This window comes from Rhinolophus sinicus, linkage group LG02 (assembly GCF_036562045.2).
Source record: "Rhinolophus sinicus isolate RSC01 linkage group LG02, ASM3656204v1, whole genome shotgun sequence".
Lineage (NCBI taxonomy): Eukaryota > Metazoa > Chordata > Mammalia > Chiroptera > Rhinolophidae > Rhinolophus > Rhinolophus sinicus.
In genome coordinates, this window is record NC_133752.1 from 145,731,183 (window position 1) to 145,757,258 (window position 26,076).

At 48.8% G+C, this 26,076-nt stretch overlaps 2 protein-coding genes and 1 pseudogene across 3 annotated transcripts in view; 1 reads left to right on the forward strand and 2 right to left on the reverse strand.

Annotated features, from left to right (window-relative positions):
• SARNP (SAP domain containing ribonucleoprotein) overlaps window positions 1-12,219 on the forward strand; it is a 47,107-nt gene extending 34,888 nt beyond the window's left edge. The window contains exons 10-11 of one of the 2 annotated variants that reach the window (XM_019742373.2): window positions 3,747-3,836; window positions 10,625-12,219. In XM_019742373.2, coding sequence (XP_019597932.2) covers window positions 3,747-3,836; window positions 10,625-10,651 — 117 coding nt within the window. In that variant the 3' untranslated portion in view covers window positions 10,652-12,219. Of the gene's footprint in view, window positions 1-3,746; window positions 3,837-6,311; window positions 6,602-10,624 lie in introns of those variants that run through there. The other variant, XM_019742372.2, reaches the window with a different exon arrangement.
• LOC141570320 (U2 spliceosomal RNA) lies at window positions 4,829-4,970 on the reverse strand (annotated as a pseudogene).
• On the reverse strand, window positions 10,849-20,283 carry GDF11 (growth differentiation factor 11). Its single transcript, XM_019742225.2, has 3 exons — window positions 19,762-20,283; window positions 14,408-14,805; window positions 10,849-13,914 (listed from the first exon to the last, which is right to left on the reverse strand). Exons 1-3 carry the CDS (start codon window positions 20,198-20,200, stop codon window positions 13,534-13,536), a joined length of 1,218 nt encoding a protein of 405 aa, XP_019597784.2. The 5' UTR covers window positions 20,201-20,283; the 3' UTR covers window positions 10,849-13,533.
• Between the last annotated feature and the right edge of the window lie 5,793 nt (window positions 20,284-26,076).

The following is a 26,076-nucleotide window of genomic DNA, read 5'->3' on the forward strand; positions in this document are numbered from 1 at the left end:
TTAGTGGCTAGAGAAGTATATCCTCCCCCTCATCCCATTCCTTTTCCTCCCTTGTTTTTTCCTCACCTTTGAGCTCAAAAGGAAACACAAAAAATTTAATTTAGAAGTCAAAATTCCCATTTCGGGATACAGCAAAATAAGGAACCAGAGGAAAGACTGTCCTATACATTCCAAATGGACATAGGCTTTGTGATAAGATTTGTGAAGGGAGTGGCCCCCGGGTTTGTGCTAGAGAATGGCTGGGTTTCAGAAGTAGCATCTCCTTGTCTGTGATTTGAACTTGCCGAAGTACCCCTAGCACTGAATTGAATGAAAAAAAGTACATAGTGGTAGTTGAGCAAGATGTGTTCTAGTTCTTACTCTCCCGAAGAAGGGTATGGGAACCTCCTCATTCCTCCTAAAACTGTTTCCTGCTTGGCCTGAAGACTTAGTGAAATGGAGCTATTTTATCTGAATATTCTATAAAGGCTTTCATTTTGAAATTTTCACTTACATACCTTTTTCACTTTTATCCTAGTGATGATTGACAAAATCAAGAAAACTTTTCCTAGCGACTTAGGTAAGGAAAAATATAGTGAGGCCTGTGTTCATTGCAAACCCTCCTAATTCTTTTATTATAGTTCAACAGATGGAATAGCCAGTTAGTCAGAATTAGAAACAAATTTGGTTGAGAAAATCTTTAGTGTAAGATACTTGGAGTCCTTTCCCTGGATCCCTAGGTAGTTGTAAAGTAGAGGCATGTGACACGGCAGAAAGGGGTCGGATCCTAGCATTAACCTAAGTTATTTGAGTGATGTGGAGGTCGTTGAAGTAGTTCACAGCCACTTTTAGCTAAGGGTCCTAATGACCCTTATCCGTTGGGAATTAAGTATGTCTTCCTTCTGCTACTATTGTTCCAAAGAAGTGCTTATGTGAGGTACCTAAAGAGATGGTAAAGTTAGGAAAGCGGTTGTTTTTTTGTTTGTTTGTTTGTTTAAAGCTGCAAATTTGATATCTTTTTTAAAAAAATTTTATTAGGGAAGGGGAACAGGACTTTATTGGGGAACAGTGTGTACTTCCAGGACTTTTTTCCAAGTCAAGTTGTTGTCCTTTCAATCTTAGTTGTGGAGGGCGCAGCTCAGCTCCAGGTCCAGTTGCCATTGCTAGTTGCAGGGGGCGCTGCCCACCATCCCTTACGGGAGTGGAACTGGCAACCTTGTGGTTGAGAGGATGCGCTCCACTGACTGAGCCATCCGGGAGCTCAGCGGCAGCTCAGCTCAAGGTGCTGTGTTCAATCTTAGTTGCAGGGGGCGCTGCCCACCATCCCTTGTAGGACTTGAGGAATTGAACTGGCAACCTTGTGGTTGAGAGTCCACTGGCCCATGGAATCGAACTGGCAGCCTTCGTAGTTAGGAGCATGGAGCTCTAACCGCCTGAGCCACTGGGCTGGCCCCCCCTTTTTTTTTTTTTTTTTTTTTAAAGGAAAGTGGATTCTTAAGTAAAGTGTCCTGGGTTCCATCCCTGGCTCTGCCACTTGGTATGTGAGACTGTCCGTGAGACTTTGGGCAAGTTACTTAGTCTCTCTCTAAGCCTCAGTTTTTTTATCTGTAAAATGAATGTCATAATACTTATTATGTATGTCATAGGACCTACTATTTTTAAGATTGTTATAAGAAGTAAATGAGATAGTGTATGCAAAGAACATACAGTACCTGGCACATAGTAAGCACTCAGATGTGAATGACTATAATATCATTATTTTAATTTATGATCTTTAAAGACGGGATGCTTCTTCTTGGAAACTGGCTCAATGTTTTAGAGTTTAGATTACATTAATTATACACCCACTGTGGATTTGCTGATGGTTATAATGGGCAGTATTCTGGGCAGTATTCTAGTTATATGCTATAATTAATTAAGTGATAACTTGTGTAGGATTTTTTTTTCCTTTTTTCCCCCCCTTCTTCCACCTGTCTACCCCCCACACTCCAGCTCAAGCCATTGTTTCTCAGTCTAGTTGTGTAGGACACAGCTCCCTGGCCCATGCTGGTATTAAGAGCCTTGCTCTCCCCGCCAGCTGAGGCAATCCCAGGCTAGGCAGTCCGCGGGAGGTTGCCAACCTCCGGCTGCTCATTGCAGCCCAGCTCCAGGGAGAGCCATTGTTCACAATCTTAGCTGTAGAGGGCGCTGCTCACTGGCAGCTCACTGGCCCATGTGGGAATTGAACCGGTGACTTCAGCATTAGTAGTATGGTGCTCCAACCACCTGGGCCACCGGGCCGCCGGGCCGGCCTTGTGTAGGATTCTTCAATCCTTCATAGCCACCAACCTTTCTTAGCTCCTTTTTTACTCACTAGAAGGCAGGTGCAGCAAAAGGGAGAAAAAATGAACAAGTTTCTCAGCTGAAAGACTCAAAGTAACACCAAGAAAGTACTCCTGCCTAGTGTTCAGGGAGCTAGGCTGGTGAAACAAATTGAACACAGAAAGCTGTGTAGCTGCCCTGCTTTTGACTGAAGAGGTGGCTCCTGTGATCATAGGAACAAAGACAACCAACTCCTTGTTTGGGGTTGACAGTAGAGGTATTAAACAATTCCTGTGTTTCTGTAAGTCTCTTGATTGCCTTTCCTTTTGACTCTGTGGCAGGAATATGAACTCCTTGGGGTTTTTTTGTTTTTCTTTAATTCAGCTCCAGAGCACCACACAAAAGCTTGCTCAAAAGTTTGCTTGAATTCTTTTGACCTGACCTTATGTTGGTTACCAAAGAAACTGTCCTTGCCCATGGTGAGGGTGTGTGTGTCTGTGTGTATGTATGTATGGAGTAGAGCATCCCTTGAGGTGTATGAGAGGACAGTCTAGATGTGCCAAGTTCTAGAAAATTATCCTGGGGTGGGAAACGCTCAGGGAGTCCACCTGAGTTTAGATGTTTCTAATCCTAGGGCTGGGCTTTTGATTACTGGACTGGGTGTGAGGGGAAGGTGGAAAAGGAGAAAGTATCTGTTAAAGTGGGGTGAAGTGGTAGGGTTTAGATCCTGATGGGAATATATATGAGACTCTTACAGTGAACAGTAGTAGATGTGAAGAGTTAGCTCAGTCTTTAAAACAGAAGGAGAATGGCCACCTTTAGTTCATAGTAAAGTGAAACATTCTCTCCAGTTACCGAGTAGGCATCATGAGTCTCTTGGATGCTTGAAAAAGGTCCAGAGCATTTCTCTCTTAGAGAGATGACTGCAGCTGTTACCTTCACTCGCTTTATTTTAAAATCATTTCTAACTGTTCAGAGCTTTCTGTGACTTTGCTGGGTGTTCATAATGCTTGGTGTTCTTTGTAAGCTCTTACCACTCTGACCCCCTTCTACTTCCTTTCCTTGGTAAGTCAGTGGAACTTGTAGACAGTGTTTAACAAATAGTTTGGGTGCCTTCTACCAACCTGCTCTCTGCAGTTGTTATTCATGAAGCCTCCATTTTCCATGTCTCTGAACTACAAAAATTTCTTCAGCACAGAAATTTTCTTTATGGATATTTCTTGCATTTTTTTTACTTGTCTTATGAGTATTGAGGCCCTACTTAACATTTTAAAAATCGTTCTAGGGACAGGACAATATGCTAGCTTACTCAGTTTCCTATCTGTTTTTTCTGTTTGTGAGATGTAGTTCTTGTCACAAGGTTGGCTGACATATTGTGACTAATAAATTATAATTTCATTCCCATTTATTAATATCTTGTGAATGGAGGCTAGCTTGTTTCAACCCTTTTCTTTGTACCTGAACAGTCTGAAGACGACGAGAAGCTGAAAAAGAGGAAGGAGCGATTTGGAATTGTCACAAGTTCAGCTGGAACAGGAACCACAGAGGATACAGAGGTAAAATTTACCTAGAATGCTTCATAGAGCCCTTGAAGGGAAATGAGAGGGAACAAACTGAGTGGGGAAACACTAATATTTCCCCAGCCTACTTTTATTTATTTATTTATTTTTTTATTGGGGAATATTGGGGAACAGTGTGTTTTTCCAGGACCCATCAACTCCAAGTCACGTCGTCGTTTTCAATCTAGTTGCTCACTGGGCGCAGCTCACTGGCCCATGTAGGGATCAAACCGGTGACCTTGGTGTTATGAGCACTGCGCTCTAACCACTGACCCAACCGGCCACCCCCAGCCTACTTCTTAAGTGCCCACATGACAAGATCTTTTGTCCTTTGCTTGATTATCTGTTTTCTGGATTGAGTGGCCACACTGAATTCCATCGATATACTTAATTCAGTGTTAGAGCCGGTTAGCATAGTAAGAAAGAGCACAAGATTTGGAATCAGATAAGGTCAGATTTGAAAATTGGCTCTGCTACTTAGTGTTACAGTATTATTTATAAGTTGCGATATTTTTCTGAGCCTCAGTTTCATCATCTGGGAAGTAGAGATAATTTCTACTTTTAAGTGGTATTTTTAGCATGAAATGATTCTATGTAAAAAGAGATAATTCTATGTGGAATGCTTGACACAACACCTGTCATTCTGTAAATATTCAATAAGTTTCAATGTCTGATAATCTGCCAGGCTTATTTCTTTGATCATTTAATGAAGGCCATGTCTGACCCAGACACAAGTATAGTTGTGCCTAACTCCCCTCTGAAGTAGGACAATGGACTTGACTGAGGCGTCTCATTCATATCACTTTATTCACAAATAGTTTCTCAAAATGAGAGAGTGGCTTTTTTTTTAAGACTTGTGTTCATCTGTTAGGTTGGTGCAAAAGTAATTGCTGTTTAAATGGTTAAAACTAATTGCAAAAACTGCAGTTACTTTTGCAACCTATATATCCCAGCTTCCCTCACATTCACTGAGACTCTTGAGCATTGGAAGACTGCTCAGAACATTGACAGACAATATTGATTTGCTGATTTGAGAGTGTAATGGAGACCAAGTGTCACCCAAAGTGTACATAAAGAACAGTTGAAATAATTAGTTTACACTTGATCTTAGCCAAAAGGCCGAGAAGCGATAATTATTAGTTTAGAATTACAGAAATTTCTTGGGTGGTGAGGAATTTGGAATGTTCTTTCTCCCATTTAATCCAAATTACTTCTTTCCATTACCTCTGGAGATAGCCTCTGAAAATCTGTTACCCCTCACACTCAAAATCTTACGTGTTTCTTTATGAATAATTATCAGTCATGTAAGTAAATTCGGAAAATTTTAGAATCTGATCAGTTTACATTCTCCACTAGGAAGAAAATAGAGGAGTTATAGTGTTCTTTGTGCTACTAATTCAGAATAAAGCATTACCTATTGAAAGTAAGTATCTGCTTGCTTACTGACTTGCCAGGAGGAACTAGAAGTAAACCTAGGCTTGTTTTAATTCTAGTTAGAATTACTCCCTCTTTGCCAAGGAAACAGTTAAAGCAGGCATGCTCGCTAAGCTGGTACATTTGGCCTCTCCAAAATAAGGCAGATGAGGATTTTGTTGGGAGAGGCAGTATATGTAAGGAGGAAGTAACTTCTGAGGCTCATGGAGTTTATATGAACTTGATGACTTTTATTTAATTCCAAAGAATTGTGTCAGTAATCCAGGTGAAGTGGGCTGGGCTTGTATGTATTCGGCTTTTGTTTTTAATCTAAATTAAACCTCCTTTGTGAATGGAATGAAAAAGAAGCCCTCTCTTTGCTGGAGGCAGAGGTTGGAGTGAGAGTGAAGGATTCAGCGCTGTTTTGTGAGCCACTCTTAGAATTAAAAGGGCTTTCTTTCCTTCTCCCCATTTTGTGCCCTCCTCAGTGCTTCCTCCCTTAAGGAATCCATGTTGGGGACTCCCTCCTCTCCCCATTTATTATGTTGGCATTGAAGATTTATATGCCTCTCTGTGGATTCGGAGGCCTAAGGAATTGCTATGTTGGCCTGACTGCCCAGAAGGGCATTTGTTCTCCTCACCTCCTCAAAAGAGCATTGGTCAACCCTTGTCTGCTGAACTCGCCCATTTCCCCACTGACTAGAGGACTTTCCCCAGCCTATTAAGCGTTCTTTGTTTCTAGGCTAACTGGCCGAGTGGTCCTCTTTCCTTTAGGAATCTTTCCCTTTTCTACCACTGTTTCCCGCCTCTTCTTCCCTCTGGTCCCAAATTCCCCACAATCTTTTCCCTTCACCCTCCTTTTCCACCAGACCTCCCCAACTCTAACTGGATAACTAGAAAGATTCAGGAATGATATCTTTGACTGCCAAGCTTAAGCCTGAACCTTTCCTCCTCCTTGGACCTTGTGACAATCCATGTGAGCTTGGATTAAAGCAGCCAGTAACCCAGGCCACTATTGTCTTACAGTCTAATTTTTTTCTTCTTGATTCTTTCTTATAGGCAAAGAAGAGGAAAAGAGCAGAGCGCTTTGGGATTGCCTGATGAGAAACTCTTGATGCTTTTCTGTTGTTCCACGGTTTCCATCTCTGACTCTTCTTGGTCACATATATACCTAAATGCACAGTCATGAATGTGCCTAGGTCCTGCCTCGCAATGAGGGAGCATGTACCCCAGGTACATCTGTGAACTCCAGCAGTAATTTGACTTATTGCTGTTCCAACTTTAAGATTGTTGTTGTGTTGGTTTTTTAATTATTATTTTGCTTGTTAATAAAAAAATAGAAAAGAGAACGATGTGTTTTATTAGGTGCTCCTTTGAGTTCTTAGAGCCCGATTAGACCATATACAGGGAGTTTCAGGGACAGACATTATAGGGAGTTAGCCCTATGCTTTTACCCTTTAGGAAAGAGGACACGGAGAAGGATTGAGTCCATCCCTTTAAGCCTGTTTATTCCCTTCTCTCACAAGCGTCCTTTTAGCTCTTTATCTTCCATGAAAGTTTTACCCTGAATCTGCTTCAGCAGGTTCACATGACCCATTGGGATAAAATAGGGAGAATACTGGGTTTTAGGAGGTGCAAAGGATGTGAATACAGGGCTAATGATTAGTAGGTAATCTGTTATGGAAAGGAGTCTAGAGTCCCTATTCTGGAGTCCAGAAGGGCCCTGTTTTCAAGAGTGACCTGGTGTGATACTGTCTGGTTTCAGCCAAAGCCAGTATGTGGGACCCTGTTGGTTATGCACTTCAGGAAAGGAGATGGTCTGGGTGCCCCTCAGCTAGGAGAAAGTGTAAGGATTCAAAGCGTAATAGGATGTGGAGGTGTTAAGCACTGTAGGGAACACAGCAGTGGACTGGAGGCTTCTACTTTCTAATCAAGACCTGTGCTGGTTTGTCTTCTGTTGCAGAACTACACACTATTACAGTTTTGGTGGTTTTAAGTTTCTTAAATCTTACTAAAATCTATTTTCCTTGTTGGGCCTCCTACTTAGAAAGGTTTGGCTCTCCCTAACCAGGATGCTTGTTTGCATTTAAAGTTTCACATAGATCTGAGACCTGCTACTTAGTCTTTTTGGATGTTTTGGTGTAAGGTTCCTCCTCTTTAATCTTTATTTCTGGACATCTATATAAGGTTGGGTTTTGTTTGATAATAAAACTTAAGAGCCTGGCACCTTTATCTGAAGACTTTGGTACCATAATCGATCCCGTGTTGCTGTAATGTAATTCCTTGTTCCCATTTCTGCTAAAACCTTCTACCTGGTTTTGTGATAATACAAAGGTAATGGTTTGATCCCCTTCCTAACAAAAATCTCTTCCCACCGTCTCTGGTTGCTGAGGAAGGCAGAGACCTAAGTTTAGCTATTTTAGGAAGACTGCCTTTGAGAGCAGATCCAGAGATTGCCCGCTTGTCGTGAATTTTGCTCCATTCTGAGATGTGGGAGAAATGAACAAAAGGGAGTGCTGGTTAGACTTTTCCTTCCCTCCAGCCTCTTCTATCTGCCTCCCTTCTTTTCTCCAGGCCCTGATCTTGAGGCTAGCTTTTTCTCTCTCTACTGTCTCTATCTGTAAACAGAACCAGAGAGAATTAGTTCTGTTTTGTAACTTGAGACAGATTATAGGTTCCGTAAGGGTTTTCTACCCAAGGATGGTAAAAAATAAAAAATAAGTAAAGGAATAAAGCAGATGCTGATAATGGAGTGGACCACTGGGTCCTTTAAGTTTTCTTCATTTTGTCTCCTTATCCTCTGTAACCTTCCAGAAAAGTATTTAGCCTTCCCCCCAGGATTCTCTTCCTGAAGCCTAATCATTCCCCCGACTCAACTCAACTCTCCCCATATCCTTGATGCTGTGTTCTGAATTTGTGTGGATCTTTTACTAACCTTTTTCATCTCATTCCAGCAGCTGTTCTTATGTTGGTCAGAAGTCTCTCACCTCCAAGCCTCATCACCAGATCTCTTCCTGTCTTGTAGTCATTCCACACATACTTTTTGAGTATGAGTAGTTCAGGATGCCTATGTCTTTTTTTTTTTTTTTTTTTAACTAATTCAGTCTTAAAATAGTAAGCCCCTTTAAAGGCATTAACAGGCATCCAGCCTTCCAGTTCTTTATCTGGGATCCAAGTACCTTTCCTTCCTATCCCCCAGACTCCCTAGTGTAGCTGATTCAGGATCCAGATGTGGTAGCTGTCTTTTTTGTCTTGAAGCTGTGACATTCTCTGCATACCTGGAAGCTCTTAATGAGGGTGTCTTTAAAAGATGTGGAGGGAACTAGCTTCCTCGGCTATAAATCTGTACCCTTTTTATGGTTCTCTAGGATCACTCCTTTTCTCCATCACTCTAAGCGGCCCTCCCTCCCAACCCAACTCCTGGGAACTTCTGAAGATACAAGGCTAGAAGCTTCTGTGAGGGTGAGGGCCATAGGAAGGAAGATGTGAAGAAGAACACGACTTCTTGGTGTTGAGGCTTGCTGCCATGTCTGACATGAGGAATAGATGAAGGGGAAGGAAGGCATTTAACTGTTTTCCCCCTGTTCTCCTATGAGGGCCTCTGACAGGCAGCGTCACTCACCTCTGATTGTTGAAATCCTTCAAAAACTAACTTTACCCCCTTTCCTGCTATATGTATGTCCATACTTGTTTTTAACCTCCCAAGGGATTAGAAAATAATGGCAGGGGTGGCTGGTTAGTTCACTTGGTTAGAGCGTGGTACTGATAACACCAAGGTTGCCGGTTCAATCCCCGCATGGGCCACTGTGAGCTGTGCCATCTTTAAAAAATAATAAATAAAAATAAAGCATCTTTTTAATCTTTAAAAAAATAATAATGGCAGTTTTCACACCTTTGCAGACCGGTTGAGCCCAAGGTGTTCCTCTCTCAGTTGTCCCTGCCTTTAGTTTTTCCACCTCTCAAATCACCATTAATACAATATGTTAGACTGGAATATTGTGTAGCAACTACTTTGGTATAATTCCTTGTTCTGCCACACTAGCTCTACTAGGTCTGAAACCCTGGGCAAATTAATTATTCTGTGACTTTCCAGACTGTACCAGTAGCAACCCTATTGTGAAGGTTGCTGTGAGACTTAACTATATACTCAGCACAATTTGCTTACTATAGTTTGCATAGTAATTGTCCAATAAATATTAGTTCTTAATTTTATTAGGTGATTTACAGTGGATTTTCTTTTCCCTGAGTAGGTTCCAGCTAGAGGGTAAGGGGCTAAGTGATTTAGTTTGAGCGTGTGTGTATGTGTGTGTACAGCGTATGCAGGTGCATTTAAGGGTTCAGAGTGGGAAGAGGTGGGAGGAATTCTAATTACTCCCTTAACCCCAGCTCACTGGCAGAAAAGCTGACATTGTGGCCTGGGCCATTGACTTCCCTGCTTCTCCCTTACTACAGACCGGAAGCTATAAATGCTACTGCCTGCTGGCGCTTAGCTTGGAGCCCCTGACATCCAAAAAAATGGGCAAAGATACAGCTATCCATACATTGGTTTGGAGGATGTTTGGGGATAAAAGTCATTTTGCAGTCTCTTCTGGGTGTCCTCTCAAAAGTAGGAAACAATGCACAGTCGGGGGAGAAAACCTGTTTTTAGCTCAGGCCAAAAGCTAGGGGTAGGTGTGGCCAATACAGTTCCTTGGGAAGATACAATATGTAGCACTTTTGTCTTCTCTTATCCTCAGTCTTGTAGTTTGGTCAATCTATTGACAGAATTGACAGGACAGGGAAAGCATGAAGGCACATTGAACCCTCAGTGGTCCTGTCCCTCACTCTGGATCAGGTTGATGTCACAGGAGCTTTCTCTTTTTAAAATATGAGGCAAGATTCCTTCGCTACACCCAGTCTTATGTCTTGGGAAGTGTGCCCTAGGTCCATGAGACACTGAATCACTCTTGGTATAATAGCGAGGTGGGATGGTGATGTTGGTTGGGGTTTGGGCTTTTGGTAAAACTGTTGGACACCTAGGATCAGGGAACTGGATAGACGTTAGCTGGATCATCTCGAGAACTTTGACATCTGTTCTCTGGAGGCTAAAAGAGGGTTTTGTAATCTTTGGGGCTGTTCTGGATCAAGCTCCAGAGAAGAGTTGTTCTAGGTCCCCTCCCTTGGGCTGCAGGTCCCAGCCCTCATCCCAGCTGCCCCTCATGTTTTCCCCTTGCTCCAAACCCCCATCTTCTTAATTCTTGAACAAGTTCTCATCCTCGCTCAGATCCTCTTCTGTTCCTGGTCTCCAAGGTGGAAATGTGGCGCTTGGTTAGGGAGAAGAGCTCATCACTGAATTCTAAACTCTTTGACTGCTTTTATTTTTCTTTTTTCAGGTTCAAGTGCTGGATTGTGTCATGTGACCATCCCAAAACTCAGAGCATCCTATGGCCATCTTTGCCCTCTGTCACATAACTTGAAAACTGCCTGATGGCCTGTTTGCAATAGTTCCCTCCTGGAATCCTTGCTCTCAGTGAAGAAGTCCTTTCCCGGCATTCCAGCGCCCCTGTCAGCCCACACTCCTCAGACACCCTTAACAAACAAAGGCAATCACGCACAGTGTAACAAATACACAAAGTAAATAATAATTACACTAATTATGATCGGAGGGCACTGGCGAGGTCCACACACATCTTAAGGTTGGAGAGGGGAGTGCTAGTGCCCACTAGGTCGCTGGGCTATGCCCCCGTATCTCGGGGGGTGGGGAGGACCAGGGGAAGGAGACTTTAACTCACAGACTTATGCTCATAAGAGAAAGACCCTCCCCCAGAGGTCTTTATTTGGTGATATTAAAGGGGCATATTCTAAGTGTCCCCAACTCTAATGCCCCAGCTCTCTAGAATTTGTAGAGGGAAGTTACCTGATGTCTATTGCCCAATCCCCACCCTGTGCCAAGATCAAAAGACATGGGCATTTGACCTTGGAGAAGGCATCTTCTGTTCTTCACTTCTGTTCCTTTCCTTCCACCATGAAAATTTGAATGGTGTTGACGGTTCTCCAAGATTGGGGCAGAAGGAAGGATGAAGAACAGGTCAGAGAGGAGAGGCTGGGGTTTAACATAGCTACTATATGGGAAGAGGCAAGTTGAAATGCTTAATCGCCCCTGCCCAATATGTACCAAAACACCTTATCTCACTTTCTCACTGTGGCAACGGGAATAAGATGCTAAAGATAACCAACATCACCTTCCCAAGGGTGGTCACATACCTTTGCCCCTTCCACTGGCTGGGCCAGGCAGGAGAGTCATGCTCTTGGGAACAACAAGCCTTGCTGGTCAGCTCTCCGGCTCGGGCTTTAGTTCAATACTGTTTGCATTAGACCCATAACTGCTGGCTTTACTTAGAGTAACAATTTTGCTGAAGGTTTTTTCCCCCTCTCCTCTCCTGACCCCCTAGGCTCTTGCCTGGAGCCAAGAGGTCTGGTGGTGAGGTATGGGTAGGGTGTGGGTCAGGAGATTCTCAGCTCCTGGGCTTCAGGCACTGTCCGGCAGGGAGGCAGAGGGAAACTCGTACTCTGAAGCCTGCAGCTCCTCTAAGCCTCACATCTCTTCACCACTACTCTGGTGCCCTGGTTATGTGTCCCACAGCGAGAGGTATTTTATGTCCATAAAGTGCCCGTGGTAAGTGCTCAGAATTCATCTCTTGGCTGTGGCGGGTGCTGCTATTTCTCATTCCATCGAGGGGAAGAAACTGAGGCACAGTGAGTCCAGAGGAGGGTGGGCCAGGATTGTGGGAGGAATGAATAGGCCCAGCTTGTGACTTGGAGTGGCAACCAGTCCCTGCCTGCTTCCTAGCCTTCCAAACCAGGGAGTCTCCATCCTTCCCATCCTCTGCTCTAACTGGCCTTGTCAGATGCTTTTCCCCACTGTATTGTCCCCTCCTTGCTGCCAGGTACTGCTAGATTCCAAAAATAAAACATAAAAATAATTATAGACACTCTGCTCCCTTGTTCTCCCTGCTTCCACCCTGAGCTTTGGGGTTGGGGGACTAAAATGTTCCCCCTCCAGAATCCCTTCCACCTTGATCTGCTGGCTCTATTCCCTAGCCCAGAGCAGTGATTTGGATTCAAACGCCCTATAACCTTCAGCCTCCTTACTACTTGCTTGACCTCTCCTAACCCTTCCCAGACCCAGGGACTCTGGGACCTCTATACTCTTTACTGACCTGAAGATAGAGGCTGGGAGCAGGGTCATTCCACAGGCTCTTTGGTCTCTTGGCTGGGTGAATTTGGGCATAAGCAGGCCACTCCCTCTTGCTAAACAACTCTACACTACGAGAGTGGACCTGAGGGTTAGTTTAGTGGCTCACAGATCCTGGATGTTGAGGGCTCTCCCCTCCACCACCACCCCCAGCTCCTAAACCCGAACTTCTTACTGTTTCTAAGACCACCGGAATTCAGTTCAACCCCTTTGGCTCAGGAAGGTTAAGTAGGATGATTATGGATTGGAAACCACCATGTCAGCCCTCTTGCCCTCTGCTCCCATGCCAACCCTGGAGGCTTTATACAAGTGCTTAAATAGGTGGGTATTGAGGGAGAACAGGGTTTGGGGAATGAGGGACAAATGGGGCACAGTGGGCAGGGGCCCTTCTATTTCCGTAAAGCCAAATACCAAAAAATGAAAAGTCACAATAAATAAATAAATAAAATTCCAAAATCCTCACGTTGCCCCTGCCCTCACTGCCCTTCCCCCACCCACTGCTGGAGAGAGAAAGGGAAGAAGCTAAGCATGGATTTTTAATTTCCTCTCCTACTGAGAATGGTAGTCAGGGGGTTTCCCCAAACCATACCAAGCCCCTCACCTTGCCGGTGGAAGAAAGGAGGCTTGGTGTAGGGCTTTCTCTTCCTACTCCATTTCGGTCTCTTTCTCACTGTTTATCTCTGCCTAGTCTCTGTCTCTTCTGCCTTTCTATCCTTTTGCCTTCTCACTGCTGCTCTTAGTGTTCCTCTGTCTCTAACCCTCTGCTCTACCTCTGTCTCTACGCCTCTGTCTTCTTGCCAAACCTTCTCACCTGCAAACCTCAAACACTCCCCACTTGACCATGCCCCCTCGGCCCCCTTTCCCCCAAACCCGTCACCCCTCAATCCCCACCTGCCTCCCTCTGTTGTATTGCACGCTGCTTGGGCAGGGAACAAGGTACGATGTTCATGGGAAGCGGTGGAGGGAGCTCCAGGGCCTGGGGGCTGGGGGCCAGGGCTGGGGGTCGAGGGGTGGGGTCTGTGGGGGAGGTATCCTCAGACCCCCACCTTAGGAGCAGCCACAGCGATCCACCACCATGCCAGGGATCTTGCCGTAGATAATCTGCTGCTTGTCATTGAAGTAGAGCATGTTGATGGGGGACATCTTGGTGGGGGTACAGCAGGGCCCAGCAGAGCCTCTTGGGTTAGCCTGTTGCACCAAGTGGGTGTGTGGATACTTTTGCATGAACATGTACTCGCACTGGCCGGAGCAGTAGTTGGCCTTGTAGCGTTTAGGCGCGATGATCCAGTCCCAGCCGAAAGCCTCAAAGTCCACGGTGAGGGGGTACCGGCAGCAGCGGGACTCACTGGAGTGCTCATCACAGTCCAGGCCCAGGTTCCGCCGGGACCGCTTTGTGTTCTCTAGGACCCGAAGCTCCATGAAAGGGTGCTGGGACGGGAGAGGAGAAAGAGGTGTGACAGAGCCCCGAAGGGGTCCTACGCCCTGTTCCTTTCTCACTTGCCCCTCGACAGAGGCGTGAGAACAGAGACCACTGATTTCTCAGCTTGTCCGCTGCTCCCGTCTGCAGCCTCTATCTTCTGCCCACGTTTCCTGCCAGCTAAGCAAGTCTCCTTCAGCTCACCTTCCCTAATTCCTCTCCTGGCAACCTGCCCCTCGACACCCCCTTGGCCCAAGGCCTCACCAACAAACAACCCATTTTTGTGTTCCCAGGGATCTCCCATTAACTCACACCTTCACCCGGAATACAGTCTTCAGCTGTTGCCTGCCTTGGATCTCTGAAAAGTGATAGCTGCCACTCCCCTTCCCCCTCCAACTCCTCTGGAATCAGCGCCTGGCCCCAGAGAAATAATGCTGGTCCCCACCCCTCTTCACACTCCTGGAGGCTACACATATCTGCCACCATCTCAGGCTCCCTGCTCACCAGCCCCTCAGCTCCGGGCCCCAGGGAGGTGACCGCCAGGTCTGTGCCACTGGGGTCGAAGGCGTTGATCTCCACACCCCAGTTGCTCTGTGGCTGGCGGAACCAGCTGTGCAGCACTTGCTTGAAGTCAATGCTCTGCCAGTGGCCTGAGCGTGAATGCAGCTCAATCTTGAGTGAGCGGATGCGGATGTGACGCCGGCCTGCGCCCCCTCCCCCAGCAGTCCCTTCCCCAGTCAGGGGTTTCAGCCGCAAGATCTGCAGGTACACCGTGGCTGGGCGGGGCACAGGCCGCAGATACACCCACAGCTGGGCTTTCAGTACCTTTGTGAACATCACCTTGGGGCTGAAGTGGAAATGGCAGCACAGAGGGCTGCCATCGGTCTGCACCGCAGGGTCCGCTGATAAAGAGACAAGGGGGTACAGCGTCAGCAAAGGGCGTTGGTGGAGGGGGTCAGCAGCACTGGGGGACCCTGGCAACCTGAACTCCTCAGCCTGAGTTTTCTCCTTCACCCTTCTCCTGTGCCTGTCTAGTTGATTACCATGTCGCTGGTACCCAGAACAGTGCCTCCTCTTTCCCTGTAGGATGATGGCTCTATCAGGCCTCACTGATCTGCACCCATTCATTCGCTAATCCGTCTGCCCTAATGCATAGTTTCTCCTCTACCAGGTAACCTGCAAAGATCGTTTATTAGGGAATTCTTCCACCTGCAGCCTTCCCTTTCCCCAACTTACCCCAGTATGTAGGGCTCCAACTTTTCCGGAACCTTTGATGATGTCCATAGAAGCCAAACCTCATATCACACTTGCTGTCCTCAGGTCACCTTGCCCTATATCTCCTGTTTTGTCTAGAGGCCAGGAGGAGCCTGGCACAGCCACCCCCCCAAAATAAACAAACAAACAAACAAACAAACAGATGGCCTCAGAAAGTGGATAGCCCAGGGTCCAGATAGGGAGCACGAACTATATTTATTCCATGAAGTAAACCAGAATTCAGATCTAGGCTACTTGCATCGTTCTCATTAGAAATAACCCCAGAAGAATGGAACGATTCATTCTGTGCATTTGACTCCCTAGTCCATTGACCTGAGAACCAGTTTCCTCAGCTGCTTCCTCCTCCTCATCACCATTGCTGCCTCAGCTTTTGAGGAAAGGAAAAACGACCTCCATGTTGTTTCTTCCTACTTGCCCAAAGCATCAGAAATAATATTCAATACCTCAGATCAACTGTAATGTCTTCTTTTCTCCCCTGAGCTTCCTATGGTTTTTCAGCCCAGTGCCAGTAAGTCTTCACAAATGTTATTTAACATCCCAACCTTACATTTTGGCCTATTTCCCCTGGTTCTGGACCATAAATTGACCCTTCTTCGGTCTAAAGGATGATGATTCTCATGCGCCTCTGCCTCCATTGCAGCTCCTCTCAGTTCCCTTTCTAATCTTTTAAATCAGTTGGGGATGCCTTAAATCATGTTTCCATTGGACAGGAATATCCATTTTCACTCTAAATGGACTGAGAGAAGAAGAATCAAGAATGAACTGCCAGAGCTATGTGACTGTGATCAGGAAGTCCAAGTCCTTATGCATCATGCCCAGGTGTCCGAGTTCTGTATAATCATGGAGGACATAGCATCTGTGGTCTCCCATCAGCACTCCCACCCACACTCCAGAAGGAGGATCCTCTGAGTGAGATGGGGAGGAAAGTGCTTAATGATCTTCGTATATTCAGGACATGAGACACAAAGTTCCTCAGCAGCTTCCTTTCCCTTGGTTCTTCTCTGAGATCCCAGGGCACTGGTCATCCTCTCAGTTATCCTCCTGCTGGAGCTGCAGTGATGATGCGATGGGGTAGGGTTCATGGAGTGGAGATTCAGAGATCAGGAGAGTAGCTGGGGCAGGGACGCTGCTGGTGAGATGGGGAGTGACAAACAACAATCCAAATAGCATACTATGCCTAATTTCAGCATAGGGATTGTCTGATTTTCCTGCCTGTCTTTCCTATTAGGTACTACTCTCCACAAGTGTGGACACTGTTGATACTGTGTGTTTTGTCACCGTTGTAGCTTTAGTGCCTCCCATTGTACCAGGCACTGCTCAATAACGCATGCTAAATGAACTTCCCTAAACTCCCAATCTTAAATTGTACAGCCCAGTTCTTGAAAGTTCTTCCTGGCGTATAAACACTGTTCTTTGACTACAATTGAAATGGGTTTAATCACTGCCTGACTCCTCATGAATCATCAATCTGACCTTACCCACCAACTTAATGAAACAGATAATAATCCTTGCTTCGTAGGAGTGCTGAGCATTAAATAAAGAATGTGAAAATTGTAGTAGCTTCTCAAACGTTGGTTTATTGTTAGTTTTCTAAACTCTAAACATACTCCTCTACCTAAGCTGACCCAAGACTTAAAGATGGGGGACTGGGACCAGGGCCCCATCCCTCTAAGTCTTTGGTTCCTTTAGGTAAAGTCCCCCATCCCCAACCCAGGGAATCCCCATACACTTCTCCTCCAGTGGGTGTGGGGACAGTCAGGTACTACAAGGGGACAGGACAAACATAATATATGGAGCAAGAAAAGGGAAAAGGGAGAAGACGGAAAGACTGGAGATGGTGAGGGAGATGACAGGAAAGAGACTGTTGGGGATGAGGCAGGTTAGAAGAGATAGGCAGGGAAATGAAGGGAAGGAAGAGGGGAAGATCATGGTAGGGGGAGAAGAAATACGTTTGGAATTTGGAGAATACTGGGAGAGAAGGGAGGATTCAAAAGGAGTTGGGTGGAAGTTAAGCAAAAGGAGGGTGGTAGCTAAGCCTAGTGGGATGAAGAGAAAGGACAGAAGGATACAGAGGGAGGAACAAAGGAGAAGCAGGTAGAGGCACAGAGGGAAACAAGGGGCTTGAAAGAGTCCCCAACACACACATAGGCCCAGCTCCCAAGGGGAGGGGAAGAAGCCACATCTGTGTTGGATTGATTGGGTTGGTGGCAGGCAGCAGGTCAGGTTTAGTAGGCGGCGCTGGTCTGGAGAGAGGTCATTGCACTATTTTCAGCAAAAGCCCAACCCCCTCCCTGCTCACTGCCTCCCCCTCCCCCCCCACCCCATGCACACTCTCCATACCCTGGCTGGAAGGCCTAGGGGCAGGAGGTTGGGCTGAGAGGACAGGGGCCTCTTGGTGTAGGGAGGAGAGAGAAACTGAGGGGCTGGGCTTGGCTCCCAGAAGGGCAAGGGGGCTGGGTTCCCAGGATGAAGGCTGGGGTGGGAGAGCCTGAGAGGGTGGAGGGAACTAGGGCAGGCACAGCAGCCTAGAAGAGGTGGGGGCTGGGGTCCAGGGTTGAGGGCTGGGGGGAAGGGAGGAAGGGGGAGGGGAGCGGAGGCCATCTCTGCTGACAAACACCTCCCCCGATTAGCAGAGCACAAGTCTCTTATTAAAGCGGGTCCCTGGGGATTAGACTATAAAAGTCTCTTTTTCCTTTTCCCCTCTCTCCCTCCCCTCCCCTCCTCTCCCCCTCCCTCTCTTAAGAGCTCAGCTTGGCTCTTAAAGGGGACGTACAATACCTGGCCAGAGACCCAGTCCCTAGTTAGCCAAGTCCTAGGGTGGCATGAGGGAGAAGTTGGGGCAGAACCCCACCTGCTGGTGTCCTTCCCCTGGCCCCCCCCTCCAGCCTAACCTGCACTTCCCAATCCAGGCATGCAGAGTCTGTTCACTTCCCTCATCCCCATTACCAGGGCTAACTCTGGGCTCATGCCCATTGGGTAAGGGATGCTGGGGCTAGGAAGGGGCAAGAGGAAGCCCATAGCTCTATCACCCAACTGGAAATTCTCATGCACACTACACCACAGAGACCACAGGATCTTTTCCCACTGTACCCTTCATCTTCTTCCAGCAAACTCTTCTTCAGAATTCCTCTACAACTGTTTCACAAATCCCCACCCTCATCCCTGCCACAGTCAATCTCAGACTGACCCTAACTTCTCTAAAGCAGAAGCCTTAAGAACTGGAGGGAGACTGAGGAACCCAAGACCAGATCCTAGGCCTTCACCCCCAAATTAGTTTCCTAGTCCTTTGAGTTTTCTTTTCTTTTCAGCCCTGACCAAGTACTGTCGAGTTAGGGTCTACAGGAAAACTGGCGGCAGTATGAGCACTGGCCTCCCAGATGCACACCTGGGTTCCTGTGCCTCTCCCAAGGGGGTGGGCCACGAGGACTCCCCTCAGCCCCCAGCTTTTTATGACCCATCTGCCAATAAACCAGTTTTCCCCCCTCTTCTGTTCAGAGTCATAAAACCGAACAGTTGTGTGTGTGTGTGTGTGGGGGGGTGACTTTGCCAAACCACTAGGGAATAAGAGAAGGCTTGGTTTCCTGGAGTTGCAGGGGGGGAGACTTCAGTGGGGGAGGGGAAATGGGAGTCATCTGACCCTTGGGAGAGCTGGGGAGTTTGGGGGAGTTGTGGGGGGAGTGTTGGCCTGGATTTCCCAGGCCATAAAATTTCAAAGCAGCTCAAGTCTATTAACATGTTCATCTTCCGTTTGGCCAGGGGCTTGGATGCCTGGGTTCCTCCTCCCTCCCCATCTCTTTCTTTATTTTTCTCCCTAGGTCTTCCTCTGTCTCCTCAAGTCCGGGTGAGGGTAGGGGCGGGAGAATAAGGGATGGAACACTAAGGTTTGAGCAGCCAAACGGGTGCCCTTAGCCACAGCGCAATAGAGTTGAGTTCTCTGAGCTCGGTCTGGACCGAGAAGGCACAGCCCTTAGGGAGACCAGGTGTCAGAAGGGCTCCGGGTGAAATGGGTGCCAGCTGGGCTGCCTGCCGGGAGAGAAACAGGGCTCTGAGACCTCATTCCTGGGAGAGGGATAGGGGCACTCTGCAGCCCGGTGGGTGCGTTGCGGAGCCCAGGGTAGAAGGGGTGGAGAACTGGTGCCACGAGTATTGGGAGGCAGAGAGCACTGCAGCCGGCCGGGACTGAGGGGGTCCCGAAGCCTCCCGATTCTGTTCTCCAGCCTCTCCTCCACTGCCCTTCAGGACTCAGTGGCTGCCCCTGCCCCTCCACCGCTGGCGGGTTCCAGCTTCCCCAGACTCCAACACGGGTCTTTTTCGCACACCCGGGGTGGGAGGAGGCATTTCTCAACCCTCTCTGTTTGCCCCACCACCACCTCCCGGGACGGGTCGTGCACACAACTCCGCAGCCCATCTCCACCGCTCGAAAAACTTCCAGGGATCAGCCCCCGCCCCTCAATCCGTCAAGTTTTCGCAGTAAAGGCTTCCGGGCCAGAGCATCCGGGAGCGCTCGGCTTCCGAGCGGGAGGCGCTCACTTTCCCGGAGCCCGAGCCAGCATCCCACAGCTCGCGCCCAGCGGTCCACTTACTCTCCTGGGCCATGCTAATGACAGTTTCGGTGGTGGCGTGGTACTCGTCCTCCTCCAGGAAGTCCTCGGGCTGCAGCGCATCGCCCTGGAAGTCGTGCAGGTCCAGGATCTGCTGCAGCGGCGGCGCCTTGGGCAGCAGCTGCTTCACCACCTCGCGGCTAATGTTGGGCGCCTCCTTGAGCCTCAGTTTGCTCAGGATCTGCGACTTGATGCTCTCCAGGCGCAGCTCGCGGCTGTGCTGCCGCCACACGCACACTGGGCAGCCGTCGGGCTCGGGCACCACGGACGGGGCCGGCCGGCTCGAGCGCTCCCCCCCGGCCCCCGCTGCCGCCGCCGCCGCCGCCGCCGCCGCCGCGGGGCCCTCGGCCGCCTCCCCCCGGGGCCGCAGCTCCAGGGCGAGGAGCAGGAAGCCCAGCAGCAGCGGGGCCGCGAGCACCATGCTGGAGGGGAGGGGAGGGAGGACTGGGGGGCGGGGACGCCGGAGTCCCGCGGGGAGGGGGCGGAGGGAGGAGGGAGGGAAGAGGAGGGGGTCCCGGCGGCGCGGGATTGGGGGCTGCCCGGCCGAGGGGGGGTCGGGGGGGCCGGGGGCGGCGGGCGCGCGGGCGGGGCGGGCGGGCGGCCGGGGCGGGCGGCTGGGGGGGCCCGAGCCCGGGCCAGGCCCTTTATAGCCCCGGCCCCCGTGTCGTCAGCGGCCGCGATTGGCTGCGGAGCCAACAAAAGAGGCAGCGCTGTCATCCGAGGCGAGAGAGGGAGCCGGAGAGAGCCGAGGAAAAGAGAGAGAGGGAGGGAGCGAGGGCCCAGAGAGAGATGGAGAGACAGAGATATTGGGGTGGGGGAGAGGTGGGGGAAGAGAGCGAGAGAGAGAGTCAGAGAGACCAAGGAGAGACAGATAGAAAGAGCGAAGAGACAGATCAGAGACAGAGATAGAAAGAGCAGGAGGAAAAGGAGAGACAAAGGGGGGTAAGATAAGGGAGAGTAAGGTGAGGGGGAAGACGCAGGGAGGAGAGATTTAGCTAGAGAGACAGAGATAGAGAAGGAAAGAGAGGCACAACTAGTGGGGGAGTTAGAGTGGGGAGAGCCAGAGATAAAGATTAGGGGAGAGAGACTAACGGGAGAAGTATGGCTAGACCGTGAGAGATGGAGGTCTACAGAGCCAGACCAGGAGAGGTCAGGCGTGCAGAGAGATGGGAGCAGGGGCAGAGGGACTGATGGGACAGAGACCAGAACCTTGGGAAAGAGAGCGGGGAGAAGGGAGAGGAGCAGAGACGGAGATCCCCAGGGAGCCCCTGAGGGGGCCGACACAGAGGATGGGGGAAGGCAGAGGTGGGAAGACTGACTCCTGAGGGAAAGAGACAGCACAGTAACAGGAGTCAACCTTAATGGGAGCATACAGAGCCTGAGGGGAGGAGGTGGAGAATTTGAGTCCAAGGGAGCCCTAGTTACCAGAGGCAGCCGGAAGAAAATTTTTCAAGAAACCATGGAGGAGAGCCTCGGGCTGAGCTCATCAGGGGACCAGGGAGAGCGACATGGAAGGATTGAACGTGGGGGTTAGCCAGGGAGACACGGAGCAAAGAGGCCAGGGACAATCTGAGAAGGTGGAGAGGTGGTTGGGAAACCAAGACAAGAGGAAGACTTAGAGCTGAAAAGACTTTGTGAGCTTGCAATTGAGGCTTGAAAGGGATAAGGTAATCAGCAGACTGGAAAAGGCAGGAACTTGGGGCCACTGGGGGAGGAATGGGAGGAAGCAGAGGCGAAGACCACTATGCTTATGCTTACAGAGGAGTCTGGATCTGTGGGTTTCGCCATACTTTTGTATGGGGTCTGCAGAGTCTTAGAAGTATGGGAAGGGTCTACTAGTTTTAGGGGTGTGGATGAGAGAGAGGTCTGCCCTCAGATGCCTGAGTTAGAGACGGCAAGTTGCAAAGGGAGAAACCCAGATAAGGGACCAGCCTTAGTCTTCAGGTGTGACACTGGGTACAGCCAGAGGGCAGAGGAGTGCCAAGGTATTAAAATGCTCCTGAAGTGCTTAACTTCTGGCCCTGGAAATCTCTTTCAAGACCTCAGTTTCTCCAGACTTATTTCTTGAGTCTAAAACCTTGGCGGTCAACAGACAAATAACTAATAGATTGAAAATGTTTGAGGGGCACACAATGTTTATTGAATCAGTGGAAGAACATTACTAGTCTTAGGCAGAATAGAGGGACATTGGTTTCCTCTCTGGATTAGAGCCCAAACAATGTCTTAAAGTTAGCTTGATGGAGCACTAGGTGTAAGGGCAGAGTTGGGCTGGGCAGCTGGAATGGAATGAGGGAAGAAACAGGGTTCAGGTGTGAGGAAGGAAGATTGGGTAGGGATTAGGACCATACTGGGGAGCTTTGAAGAAATGATCCATTTCTGTGGAGGATAGGAACTAAGACCGGAGGAGAATGGACAGCTCAAACATCGTAGGTTGAATAGGATAAATAGAGAACTTCTCTCCCCCTAAAATGTGCCCCTATCCTGATGTTTTTCATTTTAGTGAATGACAATCATCCAGGCCAGAAACTTAGACGTAACCTTCATTCTCTTTCTCTTGATCATCTCTGAGTCTTCGTATAAGTTGTTTCCTCTTCCTAGAACAACTCCTCCTACCTCCACTCCCCCCACCCCAGTATCTTGGCCAAATTTACTCTTCATTCAGTTCTCAGTATAGATGAAATTTTAGACATGTTTTCTAGGAGTCCAGTCTTGACTCCCAAGTCTACAGTAGATGCTCCTTCTAGCTCTATCTGCACCATTCTGTGTGGTATGGAGGTTAGTCACATAGCTTCAAGACTAGAACTAGGCTGGTGACAAGTAGCTGCTGTTCCCCTTTTCTGTGTGAACTTGGCTCTATTTCTCCGATTCCTCATCTGTAAGATGGGGGATAACAACATTATACCTATTCCATAAGGTTATGAGGATGAACTGCCTGACACACAGTTCTAAATGAATTAATTAGTCATTACTATTATTCTAATTTACCACCCTCTCACACTGTGAGACCCAAGAAAACAGGAACTTTTTTCACCAAAATATTATTTAGCTGCTTTGAATAAAGAATGAATGAAGCCTGCTGACTGGATCTGGTCAGAGCTGGGTTGGGGAGAGAAAACTGTATTTATGACCCTGAGGAGTTACCTGTATCTGCCAAATACCAGAGAGCAAGAGTCAGGTACGACTTCTACGAGAGAAAGGATGTTCGCCTCCTGGTTTCCTCCCCTTTGAGGAACTTAATCCAATGAGTAGGCAAGACTGCCATCTGGTGGTAGAATCTGAAATTTTCGCTTTTTGGCGGTGGGACTAAAACCCCCTTTTTTGTTTTCTTTTTGTTTTACATCGCATATTTTCACTTTAGCTTTCTAATCCAAGAAGTTCTATAGCATAATGCATTAAGCCTTGTTCCTCTCTCCAACCTCTCCTAGATCTTGCCTCCTTCCTAGAGTTCCCTCAGGCTTGGAAACTGTTGGGTTTCCCTGAGTTGCAGGAACTAATCCCTGGGAAGTCTCTTTCAGGAACTTCAGACATCCAGCTGCCCTAGACTCAGTCCCGAGGAGGGGGGCCGCGCTCGCTTTATGAAAAAGGAGTTGGGAGAGATCCGAGCATGTCGATTTTTCCTCATCCCCATACACGCTAACCAGGGTTTGGGGCCCCGCCCACTGTCCTGGTCTCCCTGGCAACTTCTTGCCGAGGTGCCCCTCTCCCTGAGTTACCCAAGCAACCTTCAGGCCCGCCTCCTTCAAGGTCCTGACTGATTCACAGCAAATGTGGGTAGGCGCCTAGGCGAGTCATTGAGGTTTGAAGGGCGTGAGCTGCCGGGAAGAGAAGCAGGAGTGTTTCAGCGGGAGGAAATGAAGTTTCAGGAGCTGCTGGAGGAAAGAGGGGCTTGTGTAGTCTCCGGTAAAGGGTCCGTTACATCCTCAGGAAGAGGAACTGCAGGTCCTGCGAGCCAGTTACCAGAGATCAGGCCAGAGACGCCTGGGCCACTCTCAGAGCCGACCGCAGAACGGGGAACCACTGTGAGGAGAAGCGACTCCTGCTGTCCTGCACCCCTACCACACGGGTCACCCCCTACACCCAAACTGCTTTGTTCATCAGAGCTCGGCTCAATGGGGAGTAATTCAGGATCCCTACTTCTATCTCTTCTCGATTTTTCCTCCTAAAGTCCCCATTTTTAGGGTCAGTGGACTCATTCTCAGACTAGGCAGGAAGGGATGGGCTGGGTCACTGAGAAGCAGCTGAGGGGAGGAGGCCTTCCCTGTAAGGCTTGCTTCTCCCTGCCAGCATGAACCTCTGGGAATGTGGTGTGTGGGGAAGCTATTCTGGGCTGGAGGTGGTCTGTTGGTGGATGGACCCCTCCCAGATCTCTGCCCACAAACCCTAACACCCCCTCTCCCTGAGAGGACCTCACTGTGTAATTACCATCCTCTCCCAGTCAAGTTCTAAACCCTATAATCATCCTGCCTGGATCCACCCTGTTTAACCTCTTTAACCCCAAGGCCCACTAAGAGAAGTTGGAGGTTTGGAGGAGAGAGCCAGTTTGTGTTTGGGGGAGACGGTGTAGAGTGGGGTACTCTGATAATTGTTTGGAGTCACACCTTTCTTTGCCTCTGATCTTCCGGAAGACACTCCCCACCCCATCACTTTCCCCTTATCCTCTTAGGGCAGGCCCAGCCCTCCAACTCTTTCCCACCTTCACTCTCCATCTCCCCAGGCCTCCCTACCTCTACCTGTCTTTCTCACCTATTACTCCCTCTCCAGGCCCCTGCTGGGTGCTGAGGGCAGCTGGTCAAAACTGTCCCCATTGCCCAGCTATGTTGGCAGGAGGCACCACTATTCCATCTGCTGGTCAAGAAAGGGAGGGTTGTGAGAGCAATGTCTGCTTCTGCAGGGACTTCAAAATGCTGTCAGATGAGCTGACCCCACAGGTGACAAAGCATGACCTAGGCTGCCAGGTGAGGGGAGCTGGTGGATAGCAGAGGGCAACTGGAGGCAGGAATGTTCAGAGGGAATCTAATCTCCAGGAGAGAGCACAGGGCAGTGAAGGTCAAGGTTGTGTCAGATGAGGGTGTGTGTGTGTGTGTGTGTGTGTGTGTGTGTGTAGCAATGGTGTGTGAACAAACCAGAATATCTGGCTGGGGTCTGGGAATGGGAATGGGAACCAGAAATTAGAAATGTGAGGGCAGGACAATCTGGTCTGGGCTTTGCCTGGGGGTGCCAGTGACCCCCCACCCATTCAAACCCTGCTTCATCTCCTCAGCCCTAGTTCCTGGAGCTGCAAGATCATATTCACGGGGAGGAGTCCCACAGCTGAGAAGAGCTTGAGTGAATGCCCCCAAGGCAGTGCCCTGCTGCACACCCTCCCTGAGTCTGTGCTGCATGGCTCCCAGCTCCAGGGCTTCTCTGTGTCATAGCCCCCACCACGCTGCATTTTTCTGTCTGTGCCTACAGATTGTAATCACCTCAAAGGCAGGGCCGTGTCTTACTCATCTCCATATATAGTCCCGGTATCTGGCATGTTTAGGCTTTCAGTAAATGGATGGATGGATGGATGAATGAATGAATGAACAAGTGAATGAATTCTTCCTCAGCCCCTGCCTAGGCCTCTTGGCCTCTCAGTCCCAAGGAACAGAAACCCGAGGTAACTACCCTGCCCCAGCATTGCCTCTCTCATTTCTCCCATGTTTATCTGTGCTCCATCTCAGGAGAAACCTTAGTTGTGCGGGTCTGGGGCTCTCAGTGGAGACCGTTGCACTCATCAACCACTCCTGGACCAGAACTGCACAACAGCCAAGCTCCTGGTGCAGGTGGTACACTAGGACGCTACAGGCTGTAGATGCCTGCCCTGCCCACCCACCAGCTGGGCATCTGGATTGATCCCACTGGTAATTAGTGACACTGGCTGGGAGGAGGCTGGGCTAGGAGCCAGGCAAGGGTGGTGAGAAAGAGCGGCCAGAAGTCAATGGCTGGAGGCACAAGGAGTAGAGAAAGGAACAGGGCAAGAAGGGAGGCGGAGCACTGAGGATGGAGCCTGGCAGTGGGGGGCGGGACAGGGTAGGGCTGGAATAGGAGCTCAGCGTTGGGGCTTGAACTGGGACTCTCAGCTCAGGCAGAGGTGGGAAGCAGGGAACAAAGGAGGCTGGATTGTCCTTCTCAGCCCTTTTCTCGGCCACCTTTAGTGGGGTGGAATCCAGGTTTTTCTCAAAGCAAAGTCACTTTAACGTCCATAAACTTAAAAACGGGATATGAGAAAGCCTTGATTATTCTCAAGGTAACAAAACTGATCCCCTTCATTTC

Bases quoted from the DNA above. Each gene is read 5' to 3' on its own strand.
- GDF11 (XM_019742225.2), bottom strand. From the start codon at position 20,200: ATGGTGCTCGCGGCCCCGCTGCTGCTGGGCTTCCTGCTCCTCGCCCTG. The intron at 14,806-19,761 runs GTAAGTGGACCG...TCTCTTTATCAG, and splicing joins CATTAGCATGGCCCAGGAGA to CGGACCCTGCGGTGCAGACC. The intron at 13,915-14,407 runs GTGAGCAGGGAG...CTCCCGTCCCAG, and splicing joins GGCCCGGAGCTGAGGGGCTG to CACCCTTTCATGGAGCTTCG.